The sequence below is a fragment of the Antennarius striatus genome, chromosome 8 (assembly GCF_040054535.1).
Source record: "Antennarius striatus isolate MH-2024 chromosome 8, ASM4005453v1, whole genome shotgun sequence".
In the NCBI taxonomy this organism is placed as follows: domain Eukaryota; kingdom Metazoa; phylum Chordata; class Actinopteri; order Lophiiformes; family Antennariidae; genus Antennarius; species Antennarius striatus.
Genome location: NC_090783.1, coordinates 1,926,195 through 1,940,395, shown reverse-complemented (window position 1 = coordinate 1,940,395; position 14,201 = coordinate 1,926,195). Strand labels below are relative to the sequence as shown.

The window sequence follows — 14,201 nt, the reverse complement described above, 5'->3', positions numbered from 1 at the left end:
ACAAGGAAAGGCGGAAACTACTTCCGCTGGGGAAGTTTCAAAATAAGACGCCACCGGTTACGCCCTTTATAAACCAAACTGGGCTGACAAGACAAGAGAGATAACGATGATCTATCGCTGCAGATCGAATGTATTGATCGGAGAGTGTTGTATATAAAGATATATAGAGGATTTAATCAAAAGGAGTCTATTTTGAGTGACAAGATATTCTTAATCTACCTCATGAGTCCAGAGGCTGGGGGTGTTGGTGGTGGTGGTGGCTGATGACCCTGCTGAGATAAATGTGTTTTGTCAACAGATAAGAAATAGTGAATTTGTAAAGATGGGTGTTGGTAACAGTGTAAAATGACAACAGCAGCATGAAAAGCGAACAATCAAGGTATTCGCCTGACCTTTCCCTTACTGACAAACCAGTTCTTGTCACAACATTGTCACATGAAAACGAAACCCTTCAGTAGAATAAACTTGAAGTGAGTAACATTCTTTTCTTGCGTGTTCTATTCAGCGTATGACATTTTGAAAAAAGGGATTTTTGTTGGATAAATATTGACGCATTTTAATGGAGTCCTGTCATATTCTTACAGTTCAAATGCTTGTGTTTGACCTCGTTGTAAACACACAAAGCTATGTAGTCAGGGTTCTAGTAACAATGACATATGGTTTTACTAATGCTTCATGAGATGTGAAATGCTACTGCCACCTTTATCAAGTACACCGCACACCTCCCCCAAATCTTAACAGTCAAGACATGTACTGCCCTCAGGGCTCTCCCACTGTTAGCACAATAGATACCCTTCTTTATCTGGGTCTCTCTCAGCATTCCAGGGATGATCCTCTGGGACAATGTCCACCCTTCCATGTAGTGTCATGTTAATGTGTTGAGTAGATTAACAAGTATTTAAAAAGACTAAGCTCTTTCAAAGTTCAAAACAAAAGATAATCAATTATAAAAGCAATCTGCCCCTTTTCCAGAATGTAGGAACGTAATCGTCCTTTTACCACATTCCATCAGAAACTATCCAGTAGATTCATCTTGCTAAAAGACACACAAAACGATGAAGCAATCACCCAACCACCTTGTAGGAGAAACAAACAAAAGACAAAGGTCATTGTAGACAGATTTGCATAATTCCCTCTGACAAGTTCCACCGGCCTGCGGGGGAATTCTATGAACCCACGATCCATCAAATAAATGTCAAACATAAAAACCCCCAACGGCACAAGCAAAAAAAAATTATCGCTGAGCTTTCCCACTGGATCAAAAAATTCCCCTTGGGCGTAACCACTTTAAAAAAATCCTGAGAATGAAGATTCTTTTTCAGTTACCCATAATCAAACTGCTCCACTATCGCTCTTTCCCACTTGCCTCACCCTGCATTTTATTTCGAAGGGCAACCCGGGCAACTTCCTGTTGCATCTGTATTTGTTTGCCTCCAGCTTGCCTGCCCCTTCAAACCCCACCCTGGAGTCGTGAGGTGTTCTGCCCAGACATCTTTCTGGCGCTATGACGCACAGGTGGGGCCGCAAGCGCAGAGGCCCGACTGTTCCCGCAGCTTCTGACGCAACACGTGGACACAACAAGTCTTTCAGAATTATTTAGAGTCCAACGTTCTTCCTGAAGTTTGTCAACAAAACCTCCAGCCCTGATATGGAAGGAGTGTTCGTAATGGAATCCAGCCATGCTGGGGGCCATTAAGGTGTACGCCTTAAGTGGGTTTATCTTCAACACCCAGCAAATACATCTGTTCATGTTCACTCTTCTTCATCAAATTAATTTATCTAAAGAAACATAGTCAGGGCGGGAGCGGAATACCCAGCATGCATTGTTGAGAGTCTGAATCTGAAATACAGCTGAAGATAAGCCACAATTGATTTCACAGTATAAACATGAAAGGTGATGGAACATTTCATCAGTCTGATGAAATGTCTGTTTATGATATATACAGTATATAATAAGTAGAGATAGCCTCACATGCATGAGATTTAAAGTTCAAGATACTCTAAATTAGTGTAAGATTGAAACTGAACCTCTACAGATGAAGATTCCTAAAGTTCCAGAGTTGATCTTAAAAGGACCTCGAGGTATAATATGTTAGTTTTGTTGCACATGACATGTGTACCATCATAATTATATGGGGATAAAACGACGGATTGGGGAGTGATTTCACACTATCGGCACTTTAGCCCTGCCCCAACGCTAACCACAGTTTTTGTCTGGCGCTCGTGGTCGTCTGCTTTCATGTGACTTGCGCTCCACACCTTTCTGGAAGCACCAGCAGAGCTGCTGAGTTCTGCAGTTTCACTCTGCAAAGACACAAAAGCACCACTGAATTGTCCTCCTGGGCAGCCAATGAGCTCAAAGCAGTGGCGCGTCACTGGCCATCGGCAGTCAGCCGCTGCCAGTTTCCTGCTGGACTCCCGTGAGAATTTTCTAATCCGTCACCATTGTACCAATTGTCTATAAAAATTATTGTGCGACTGAAGCGCTGCCTTCACAAGGGGGCTATGAAACCTGAAATCAGAGTTCATGAAAGATTATAAAGCATGAATGACGCAAAGGACCTCAAGGTAACAAATGCGCAACTAACCTTCACTTGTATCCTATTCATCGGGCTTTGTTGACTAGATTTGACCTTACCTCTTACTGTACTTGTGATGGATCCATTGTGTTTTCCAGGAGGGCCAGAGTCGAAGCAAAGATCAGATAGATGGAACGGGGATGAGCCTGGCCCACAAGAAGGGCGTGAGGGTAACTGGGAAATATGCTCCTCCGGTGGACTGGGGCAGCAAAGGGAGAGGTCCATGCATTGTCCACACTCCCGCAAGCATCCCTTCACCTCCAGACACTCCCACTGTGATCTCCATCGGTCGTTCACCTCAGAGGCCACCACAGCATCTCGAGGATCCCGGGTTGGATGACTCCGCCGTTCAGGACAACTGGACCAGAGAAGGGTCTTCTCAAAACAGGGTGTCTTACAGCGACATGGGAATTCCTCGCCAGACCATGGAGGAGCTGAAGACCATCCTGAGGGAGAGTCCTCTTCTCAGCCATGGAAGAGAGGACGAAAAGCCAGGTAGCCCCTACTTGTACCTCCCCCGAACCGGCAGCAGCACCACTGGCGGCGGCGGTGGTAGCAGAAGGCCTGACGGATGGAAGGACGATGGAAACTCCAACAGGCCGTTGACTACCTTCAAACCACTCTCTGACTCTTCCAGAAGGGGGCCCAGCTCCAGAGGTAGCACCTCTATTCAGGTGCCTGCTAGCATGGATTCATCCAGCTCATTCCGGTTAGACCCCAACACAAATAGGCCACCTGGAGTCAGGGCGTACACATACACTGGCGGCGGACCTGGGGGAGAGACTGGAGCCTCTCATAGAGGTAGGTAAACCTTTAGTTGAAAATGATGGAATTTTTCTTATGAAGTAAACCATGAGATTACTAAAAGCTTATTTTATAATATCTACCTTTGTTTGGTATATAGTTAAGGATAGGTTTTGACTTGTTTAAAAACGCAATATTGGTATTTTAATTTCTATGTTCTGATTTTAGAAGTTTAAATTTGTTGGATGCGCTCTAGCAGGCAGTAGTAATAAGCATCATTCATGAGGGAGTCTGACGGGCAGGGGCAAACAAATAAAGAGGAAGTATGGTGTAGAACCAATGAGGAGCAACTCCAAAATTTTAGTCATGCAATACTTGAGTACATAACAATGCCAGTAGATGGCAGTGTTATGTTACTCATAACATTACCAATTAAGAGAATAATCGGTTGTACTCCTGGAACCTCATTGCGCCTGTTAATTAGGTGGTGGTAGAGAAGTGGTGGTAGAAAAAAGTATTTCTTGCAAATATCTTCTAGACTTGTTCTCCGCAGAGACTTGGAACCAAACAGAACCAAAACTTTATGTGTATGTTGTGTGTTTATTTTTAAAACGTCTCCAGAAAACAGGAACGAGATTGTCGAGTTCTTTGGGAATCAGAGGTTCACTTCAGCCATGGAGCAGATCAAGCAGCAGATCGCCAGAGAAAACATCAACTTTGTCCGCTTCGAGGCCACCGACCTCCATGGGGTGTCCCGGTCCAAGATAGTTCCTGTCCGCTTCTTCCATGTAATTAATCAGTCGATCAATCAATCAGTCAATCAATCAATGAATCTATTTATCTATCGATCCATCCATCTATTGTATCCGCAGGAGAAAGCAGTCTATGGAGTCCCGATGCCGAGGAGCTACTTGGAGCTCACCCTGAGCCCTAAGAGCAACGAGGTGGACAACGCCACCACTGCCGCCAACTTCAGCAGCGATGTCCTTCTGATCCCTGACCTGTCCACCTTCAGGGTCTTACCCTGGGCAGAGCAGACAGCCCGGGTCATCTGTGACCCCTGCACAGTGATGGGAAGCCCCCTTCGCACCTCACCTCGCCTCATCGCCAAGCAACTCCTTGGCCAGCTCCAAAGTATGGGCTTCTCCTTACACTCCTCCTTCACCTACGAATGTTGTGTACTCGGAGCACCGGATCGGATCGGCCCAAAGACTCTCATGTTCCCAGCCACCACCCTGCTCAGCAACCATGACCTGCCCTTCTTCCAACAACTGGTGGACAGCATGTACTGCATGGGTGCCGACATCGACAGCATCGCCTCGGCAAGTGGTCCTGGCCAGATGGAGATCAACCTGAGGCCAGAGTTCGGGATCGCGGCGGCAGATAGCGCCTTCACTTTCCGCACCGGTATCAAGGAGATGGCTCGTAAACACAGCTACATCGCTAGCTTCTTCACCGACGATGGCCTGTACAATGCTGGGGTTCTCTCGCACAGTTTGCGAGATGCTAACGGCCGACGTAGCCTCTTCCAGAATGGGGAGAAGGTAGACGAGCTCTCTGAGATTGGCAGGAAGTGGCTGGCTGGGCTCCTCACCCATTCTGCGGCCCTGAGCTGCCTGATGTCGCCTGGCCTCGGTTGCCGAAGTCACATTGCAAAGACAATCAAAGATCCCAAACGAATGCTGTGCGCCACCTGTGGCTGCAACGATAACAGCAGCTCCTTCAACATTAAGAGTCATGGCGGCAGGGAGACGCACATCGACAACAAGCTGGGCTCTGCCATGGCCAACCCTTACATTGTGCTGGCTGCTACCGTGGCCGCCGGACTGGACGGCATCCGACGGAACTTGAACGTGGACGGTGTTCTGATCAAGGCTCCCAGCCAGCAGAAGGAGTTTGCTATTCCTGTGAAGCTTGACGAAGCTCTGGAGGCTCTGGGCGAGGACCACGTGATGCGCAGCGCCCTTGGAGAGCCGTTCGTTCAGTACTTCATCGCCATGAAAAAGTTTGAGATTGAGACCCAAGAACTGGACGATGAAAGGAACAAGTGCTTGGAGTATTTCATCTAGAGATCTAGAAACACACTTTCACCTGTCGCACAAATAAAAGCAAGAAAAAAATAACATCTTGAAAGAAAAGCTTGTTGTTGCGTTCACCCTGTTGATATTGGGTTATTCTTTTACAGGTCATATTTCTGAGATATTTCAAAATAAAGGCATGGTCCAACCTTTGTAAGAGGCATTTTTGGTACTATTGTTTTAAATTATACATTATTATGTACAAAATAAAAAGTAAAAAAGAACAAAGTAAAATTGCAAAGTACAGACTTTAAAGAATAAATACACAATTTAATTAAAAATTCAAATACCAAACGAATCAAACATAAAGCAGAATTTACCAAGAACACAAAGTCTTGATGTGATGCAGTAATGACTTTATTCCTGTAATATCATTCCCTTTTTTTCATAAAATTACAAATTCATTCCTTGTCGTAAATTAAAGCTGCTTTTTGAACATGTGAGTAAAAAAGGAATAAGACAAAAATAACATCACAATAAAATAAGTCTAAAGCTTCGTTCTGAACATTGATCTCTTAATCTTTAATCACTCCTTTTGGTTTTCATATAATATGCATCCCCAGCCACTTGGGGGCGCTAGTGTCAATGCAACCTGCCCGTCTCATGCCCAGAGGTACAGAGGTAAATTTAACATCTATAAAATAAAGAAGTTTTTCATCTCTGAACAAATCAAGAGACAATCGGAAACTTAATGTCATTCCACAGTGTTTTTATCAAACCAACTGTTGTTAACATTCACTATTTCACGATATTTACATCCAGATATAAAACTCGACCCCAAACAATGACAGGAAATGCATCAGCACATCCAGTTTATAGTTTCCTTTAGAGGTCTAGTCAGTTGCTTTTGTGGGCCTTCTTCCCCTGCAGACGGTTATTATTTAAAACTTTTTTTTCGCAGCTACTCGTGAGAAAACTGTAAAAGAGACCTTCGGGCGTTTCTGAAGACTAAACACGAATATCTTAGCTGATCCACAGAAGTCATATCACTGACATTTATCTCCAAACCTATGTATTTGGATAAGCACACTTGAAAACCTCACGCTGTCAGGCTTCCGGCGTCTACCCGGAAGTTTGGGCCGCTAGCTGAGTTAGCTCCAGTTTTCACATTCACATGCTTTATTCACCAGGACCAAACTAACAAAGCCGGCGTCTACCCGGATGGCCAGACCACAACCCCGAAGCCGCCCCTCGTCTTTACGTTCGTCCGTCCCACACACACGGAGCGGTTGTGGCTTTGTCGGACACGGCAGTTTGATTTCTTGTGACATTGAAGAAAAAAAAGAAAGCAAACAAAGCCTGATATCATTGTTTTATCGTAGAATTTCCATGGGTTCCTGCTAGTTTATTTATCATAAAATGAGGACCTATGACATGAACCCTGAAACATGAACCCTGAAACCTCCCTGAGCATGAATTCAGCTCCTTCTGGTGGCCGTACTAGTCATAGCCCCCCCCTTAGAGATGATCACAAGGGATTGATAGTTGAGCCCCACCCTCTAGTCAGAGTGTGAACTGGCATGACCTCAACACTAAGGCTTTGCCCACATTTTCAATATCGTGTAATCTCAAGCCCCGTGCTTGTATCTGAGAGTTGTTGGTGTCAAGTTCATACAGTAGGAGGAAGAGGAGTTTTTATGCAGTTCAGGGTCACAATCATCACAAGACACTGGTGGTGACGCAGTATTTTGTCAAATCCATTGGTCTCTAAAGCTGGGATTGGATTACAGGCGTTTCAGAGAAATTAATCCCAATTGGCTGCTCATGGTAGTCTTCATCAATACAGATCTTCAGCTTAGAATAATCATGTGAGGTGATTTTAGATCCAGCATGAAACAGAACTCATAAATTCATCAACCCAACCAATCAGAGACATCCCAAAGCATATATATAAAAATAATATTTAGAGTTGAGTGAGCAGTTCTTGGGATTCCTTGGATGTCATCCTGGTTTAAGTCCATCTTCCTATCCTGTTTCACTAAAATATGCTCAACAGTTTTTGCGTAAACATGCCGACAACCAACCAACCAGTGACAACTGGCGGCAGGTGAAAATACAACCTCTTTGGCGGAGGTAGTTAGAACATTTAAAACTGAGTGTGACACAGATTCTGCCCATCCTTAAGCTAACCTATCCTTAAACAACTTTCATTCCAAACACTGTTTATATTGTGATTTCTACTAATTTTCCTTTTTACAGTTCGACTCACGTGACAACCTACCTTCTTTCCCCCTAAAACTACTCCTGCTGCGTCGTCTCTTGACTTCATTGGTAAACAACTTATTGGTATTTCTGCCTCGCTTCCCTACAACATCTGGTAAAGAGAGTTTTGGTAGCAAACACTTTACATCCTGTGCTTCTCTGAAGATCTTTTCTGATAGCATTCGTCACATTGTGGTGAATCAATCAACAACAGAAATACTATGAACCCAGCTTGTCTTCCTCGCCGACCCTGACTTCCAACTTGCCTTCCATCACCTCTACTTGTTCTTGCTTATAAAACTTCCTACACGGTGCATGAATCGTCCCAGCTTGTTGTCAGATTCCGGTCTGCCGGATTCCAGTCTGCTCAGAGAGGCGCCTCTATCTTTAGGAACATGGTCAGTGGGCAGTAAGTATTCATATCGACTGTAGACATTCTGTCTCTGGACCCGAGAGGCTGCATCTTCGTCCAGAGTGCTCCCAGACCCGCGGTCCTCCTCCGCCGAAAGGTTCGTCTTCCTTTTGCTGGAACGTTGAGGAGATAACTTTGAGAATGGAGATCTTTGCTTCTCTGCCTCTGCCGGACCACTGGAGGTGTTGAGTGACCGGTAGTCATTGGTTGCTTGGTCTGCAGGAGATGAATGGCTTGCCCTGACTGGTTGGTTGGACCCTGACGGGTTCTTTGTTCTCATTGAGGCCTTTTTGTGGTGGGACTTCTCCTCCTTTTTGGATGCTTTCTTTTCATCTGATGTAAGGAGTGAATACATTCTCATTCTCAAAGAATTCTTTCTTTGCAGGGTTGGTTCCTCGTACTGTTTTTGATCCTTTTCCTCATGACTTCTCTTAGCATCCACTGAATGCTGAGATCCTGCAGAATTCTTTGGGCTAGTCAGAACTTCATTTGACGTTGACCTGTGTCCTCCTCTGACAGCTGACCCTGAGCTTTTGGCCATGTTCTCTCTAGAACCATGGCTTCCTCTGGATTGGTTCTGACTCCGTGAATGAGCAGACTTTGTAGAGTTCTCCTTTGAACCAGATCTGTCTTTTTTGTGACCCTCCTCTCGTTCGTCTTTGAATACAGCAGAGTCTGAGGTGTTGACACGTGCGTTTGAACCCTCTTTCTCTTCAGGGAGTTCCCTCAAAGACTCCATCAGTCTTGGATGCTGGACATTGAGACCACTGGGTTGCAAATGTGGTAGCTTGAGTGATGGATCTTTTGACTTGATGTGTAGCTCTCCTGCTGAGGTCGCCCGGGAAAGAGGGTCTGGCATTGTCTTTCGATCTGTCAACATTTTGACATCATAGTAAGAGACGGACCGCTGGCCGTCGGTGAGAAGCCCTTCCTGATTTAGCTCAATCTCCTGGTGACTGATTGGCTCCAGGATGCAACCATTTGGGCCATCCTGCTCTAATTCTGCCCCCGTTGTATCCAGAACTTTTGATGAGGTCTTAAAGGTAGGTCTCTCCTTCAGATACAAAGACCGAAAGTAGTCTTGGCTCTGTCTGGCACTGGGGTGATCTTGCAGACTGAGCCTCTTCTGCCTCATGTCTTCTATCCTGGACCTGATGTCCCTGGACATGCTGTGGATCACCTGGGACTGGTGCTCATTCAGGCCGGTGCGACTGCTGTATGGAGACGTCATTGGGGATGCTGCATCGTACGATGAATCTAGAGGCATGTCGCTGTCATTGAGGTATGTATCCATCTTCCACTTGTGCAGTGATGTCTCAGAGTTAAACGGTATCAGATTCTGATCTGCTCCATAGCGATTCCTGTGCCTAAGATGCTGATGGGACAACCTATTTGGCAGCAGAAAGTCACCGACGCCCCTTGTGTTAGGTCCAGTCCTCTCAGGACCAACTCCAGGGTCCTTGTTTGCCATCCTCAGGCGAATCATGGAGTTTAACTTCTGTAGTTCCCCACCATAGCTGTACCCCCGCATCATAGTCCCCATTTCAGGACAGTGGGTCTGATGCAGTTTCTCCTGGACGCTGATGCCCCTGGACAACATGGTGGCATTACCAAACCGTTCATCTTGAATACCTCTCACGCCGTACATCCCTCTGGGTTTCAGGTGACTCTGATGGAGTGACAGCAGGCTGGAGGCCGGGCTCTGCAGGGCTACAGATTTCCTCGGTTGGGAGAAATTCCTGTCCTTGGACTGAACCAGAGGAACTGTAGAGCGAGCGTAGAGTCTACGAAACTCCTCGTCATAAGAGCCCACCAGCTGACCCGTGACCACCAGGACCATGCTGAGGTTGATCTTTTCAAATGTCCAAGTGTAGCTGGAAAAGAAAAAATGGCGACACAATGAAAATCTGATTATTTTAGGTTTTTGTTTTTGTTAATCAGAAGTACAGACGCACGGATGTACCCAACAATCCCAATCCCACAGCCGCTTGGCCTTAGCACAATGTGTTACAAAGTTAGCATTAACATTAAGATCTGTTATACCAAACCTGTCCATACAAGATTACATCTTGGTGACCAGCAGAGTGCTGAATTTATACTTTTACTTTTCTGACTGACCTGTATGTTCCATAGATCACTGTCTGGCAGTCTATCAAGATGAATTTCTGCTGCAGGTCTCCGTGGAACTTCATCCCGGACTGACAAAGGTACTGCTGACCCTGAACCGTCCGAACACGAAGGTTCTGATGAGACACAAACAGAGTCAGATGAGGACCTCGTCGTCGTTTCCCCTCAGAAGACATTTGTAGATGATCCTGTTCAAATAAGTAATGTTTTGACTTTGTTACTCTTCCTGCTCTGAATAATCCCCTCCAGTTATTTGATTGATTTTTTTTGTGTGTTAATAGTAGATTCCGGGAATTTCCAGGAAATCCAGAAAAAAAACAGTGCAGTTCATAAATACAGTACAGCGTTGAAGTCATAAGAACAGAAACCAACCCACAGATTGGGTCTGTGTTTTTACTGGTATCCATGGAAACTTAACAAAACATCCCGTAAACACCCAAGTAAAATCATTTCCTAAAACGTTATAGAATATTGATCTGCCCCCGAAACTGAATGAGTGTTTTATATATCCCAGGATTTACATACAGTGTATATAATAAAGGCATGTGTACCTTTATAAAATATTTGACTTCAAATAAGTGAGTTCATTATATAGGACATACACACTGTGATACTTGTCAGATCTCAGCTGTGTGTGTGCATGTGTGTGTGTGTGTGTGTGTGTGTGTGTGTGTGTGTGTGTGTGTGTGTGTGTGTGTGTGCGCGCGTGTGTGTGTCTCTGGTATTTCGGCATGGCTACCGGCTGAGTGAATCGCACTGAGCTCACAAAGCCGTTGCTGTTTGTCTGACATCATGTTGTTTGGACAGCTAAAACTCTGGTGTGGTCGAACAGGAAAATCCAGCCCGGCTAACAGCTCAGTTCTACGGCTGCCCCCGCCACCGTCAACTGTGGTGATGACAGGAATAGACGTGGTGAAGGAATGCAGCGAAACGCCTCGAGGGCGTGGAGCGAATGTCTCAATCAGAAAGTACTCCTGTCAAAGGTCCTGGAATGTTGGCAGAACGGAAACCGGTGGTTTGGTAACCAATAATACATCCATCATCTTCCACTTGACCTAATCTTAATCTTAATCCTAATCCCACTCTGTTGTCTCCTGGAGATTGAAGAAGCACAGAGGACCTTCTTCAGGATGTCCAAGCTCCTCACCCAGAGGAAACTGATGTCAGTATGTCTTTAGGTCACGACCCAGAGCTCATGGTAACCGTTCGATCAACTGATAAATCAATAGATTTGATAACAGCTCAAAAATACCAAGTTTCAAAAACCACCTCTCCGAAAACGGGCAGGTATCTATAGAGGAAGTTCAGTGAAGGCATACCGAACACCTTGTGCGTCCCAGAATCCCTCAATCCAATAAACCCAAGTTCAACTTGTAACCATGGAAACAAAAGGGATAAATTTCCAGCGGTATTGACTCGTCTTCCTGTTTCTCACCTTCACGTCCTGGAGGTTGATGCCCACCCTGTAGGACATGGTGATGAAGCTGCTAAAGTGAGCCTCGTCCAGGAGGATGTAAACCGACACCCCCCTCAGCGTGGCGGCAAACACCTCTTTGAAAATGTCGAAGTCGGTGAAGACGTCCATCGCTATGGCGATAACCTGGAGACAAGTTGGAGGGACGATAATGGTTAATAGATTGGAGTTCACCGAGGACAGGGTTAACTTTACATGACTGATATTCATTCATTCATTCATTCATTCATTCATTCATTCATTCATTTGTTCCTGAACGCTCAGAGGAAATAATGGACACTGCAGATCATCAGTCATTCTCAAACGGAGGATAAAGCAGGAATTAAAGTCCATTTTCACACACACACACACACACACACACACACACACACACACACACACACACACACACACACACACACACACACACACACACACACACACACACACACACACACACACACACACACACACACACTGCTGAAGTGAGTCAAGCTGAGACACGTTAGCTGGTTGACAGTTTCGGTTCACTTCCTGTCTCTCCTTCAATGAAACAAACAAAACCTCAAATTATCTAAATACGGCCTCAGCTGCTCTGTTAACTTCCTGTCAACTTCCTGTTGGCTTCCTGTTTGTTTCCTGTGACTTTATTTTGTTCAAATGATCAATTTAAGGATGAAAACATTGGGTTAAAGATCATTTTATCGTCAATATTAATGAGACAACACCAACCAAAAACCAATATTTGAGATCTACGAACACATTTCCTGAAAACACGACTATCTGCTGCCGGGACGTTTTAAGAGATGCAATGCATTTTGGGTAGAAACTGTTTTTCTAAACTGCAGTACGTCGTGTTAGCATTAGAAAGGGCTGCCCTCAGGGTTCGACAGACAGACAGACGGTTAGACAGACAGACCACAAATCAAACCCGCTCTGAGGTCATCAACCGACCAGCAGGCATGACTCACGCTGAAACCTTTAATATTTGTACAGAAAATGAATCATTCAGTAGCGCTAACCTGCAGCACTAACCTGTGGCGCTAACCTATTTCCTCTTCATTTGTTCTCTTTAAGTGATGTTAATGTGATTTAATGTTAGCGGTTAGCGTCCATCGCTACCCGGTTTAATGCAACCATTATCATTCTCTGCCTTGACGTTTAAAAACCTTTGAGTTGTAGGCGCCGAGCACAGGATGATTGTTTTCTGACAAAGAGCTGCTGCAGGACTCGGCAGGTTTGACCTATAGACGCGTCGCGGGCTGTGTTGTAACAGGTGAAGCGGCACACGCGTGTGCCAGGAGGCAAGACTGAGTCACATGAGGTGTGCCTTTTTCTGATTTGGTGCGTTTCATTTGAACACCAGGAGATGCTCTCATGCAAGACTCTTTAGTGCCTCTGTGCAAATGTTTAACAAACGCCCCGTTATCCTCCCATGGACATTCTTCTTAATTATAAGTACATGTTGTTTCCCCTCCACACCAGCAGGGGGCGCTCTGAGTCCAAGTCCAACAGGAAGTTGGACTAGGTGTGATATGTGTGTGTGTTTGCCTTTGTCTAAAGCCGTGTGTCAGTATTTGTCCGATAAAGTTTGCGACCTCCTTTGGCAAACGAGCGCGCTACCGTCAGGAATCTTCATCTCCATCCATCCACCTGTTCATTCTGCCGGATGCTGAGTGTGATGTTGAGCTCTCACCTGCCTGGCCTCCTGGATCTGCTTGCGGACCACGTCTTTGATGCTCGGTGTGTTTTGCCTGGGCGGGTGGAACAGCAGGCTGATGCTCGTGTCCACGCCCTCCAGCGACACCTCGGGCCAGCCCAGCTCCAGGTCGGGGATCTCCTCGTCCGATTCAGTTGGGAAGTACGTGGACGGAGCGGCCACGTCCTTGGATCGCTTTGCATCCGCATCGTCCTCCAATACCGGCAACTCTGCATTTTCCAAAATGAACAGGATTTCCTCCTCGGACAGCAGGTGGCTGATTTGCTCCTCGACCAGGAACTCCTCGTAGGCCTCCTTGCCTCCACAGAGCAGTGCGTAAATGGCCAGCCGGTAGGCCTCTTTGTAATGCGGCTGGATGTAAACGGGTTCATCGTCGTCTTTCAGCGAAGACAACCAGGACAGACTGGATTCCATAGATGCCCAAGAGAGTCCACAACCGTCTTCCAGTTTACCTTTAGTGTGACAAGTTACAGAATCTCAACCACAACCGAGCAACAGAAAATCTCATCGAGACTTTTTTTGTCACATAAAGTGACAAGAACCTGCCTGACAGGTGTGATTCACTTCAAGGCAAATAGCACAAGGCATGTGGCGCCTTCTGAATTGACGCGATAAACAAGTCCGTACTGGAACTGTCGCTAAACTTACTTCATGATAGGATATAGGAACCTTCCGTTGTTGTCGGCACCTGAAACTGCAAGAAAACTGCAGGTAGGATCTTCAGCCGGCCTCAGAGTCCATGCTACCTGCAGCACTAAGGCGTGGGTTTGAACAGCCTGTGCAGATGAAAAGCTCTCACATACTACTGCGAACCCCGCCCACCTCGGCTCACCTGGATGGTAGGAGCAGGTTTGTTTACCTATGCAGAAGAGGTTGGATGTGCGCA

The 14,201-nt window shown here is 45.8% G+C and overlaps 2 protein-coding genes across 2 annotated transcripts; one reads left to right on the top strand and one right to left on the bottom strand.

The window, feature by feature from the left end:
* The first annotated feature begins 2,507 nt into the window (after nucleotides 1–2,507).
* Nucleotides 2,508–5,438, top strand: lgsn (lengsin, lens protein with glutamine synthetase domain). Its single transcript, XM_068321803.1, has 3 exons — nucleotides 2,508–2,568; nucleotides 2,678–3,380; nucleotides 3,945–5,438. The coding sequence occupies exons 1-3, from the start codon at nucleotides 2,545–2,547 to the stop codon at nucleotides 5,390–5,392; spliced, it is 2,175 nt and encodes a 724-aa protein (XP_068177904.1). The 5' UTR covers nucleotides 2,508–2,544; the 3' UTR covers nucleotides 5,393–5,438.
* Nucleotides 5,439–5,724: 286 nt separating this feature from the next.
* Nucleotides 5,725–14,091, bottom strand: LOC137600261 (protein FAM83B-like). The gene is made up of 5 exons (XM_068321792.1): nucleotides 13,964–14,091; nucleotides 13,292–13,767; nucleotides 11,578–11,742; nucleotides 10,134–10,258; nucleotides 5,725–9,889 (listed from the first exon to the last, which is right to left on the bottom strand). Exons 2-5 carry the CDS (start codon nucleotides 13,727–13,729, stop codon nucleotides 7,882–7,884), a joined length of 2,736 nt encoding a protein of 911 aa, XP_068177893.1. The 5' UTR covers nucleotides 13,730–13,767; nucleotides 13,964–14,091; the 3' UTR covers nucleotides 5,725–7,881.
* Nucleotides 14,092–14,201: the final 110 nt, after the last annotated feature.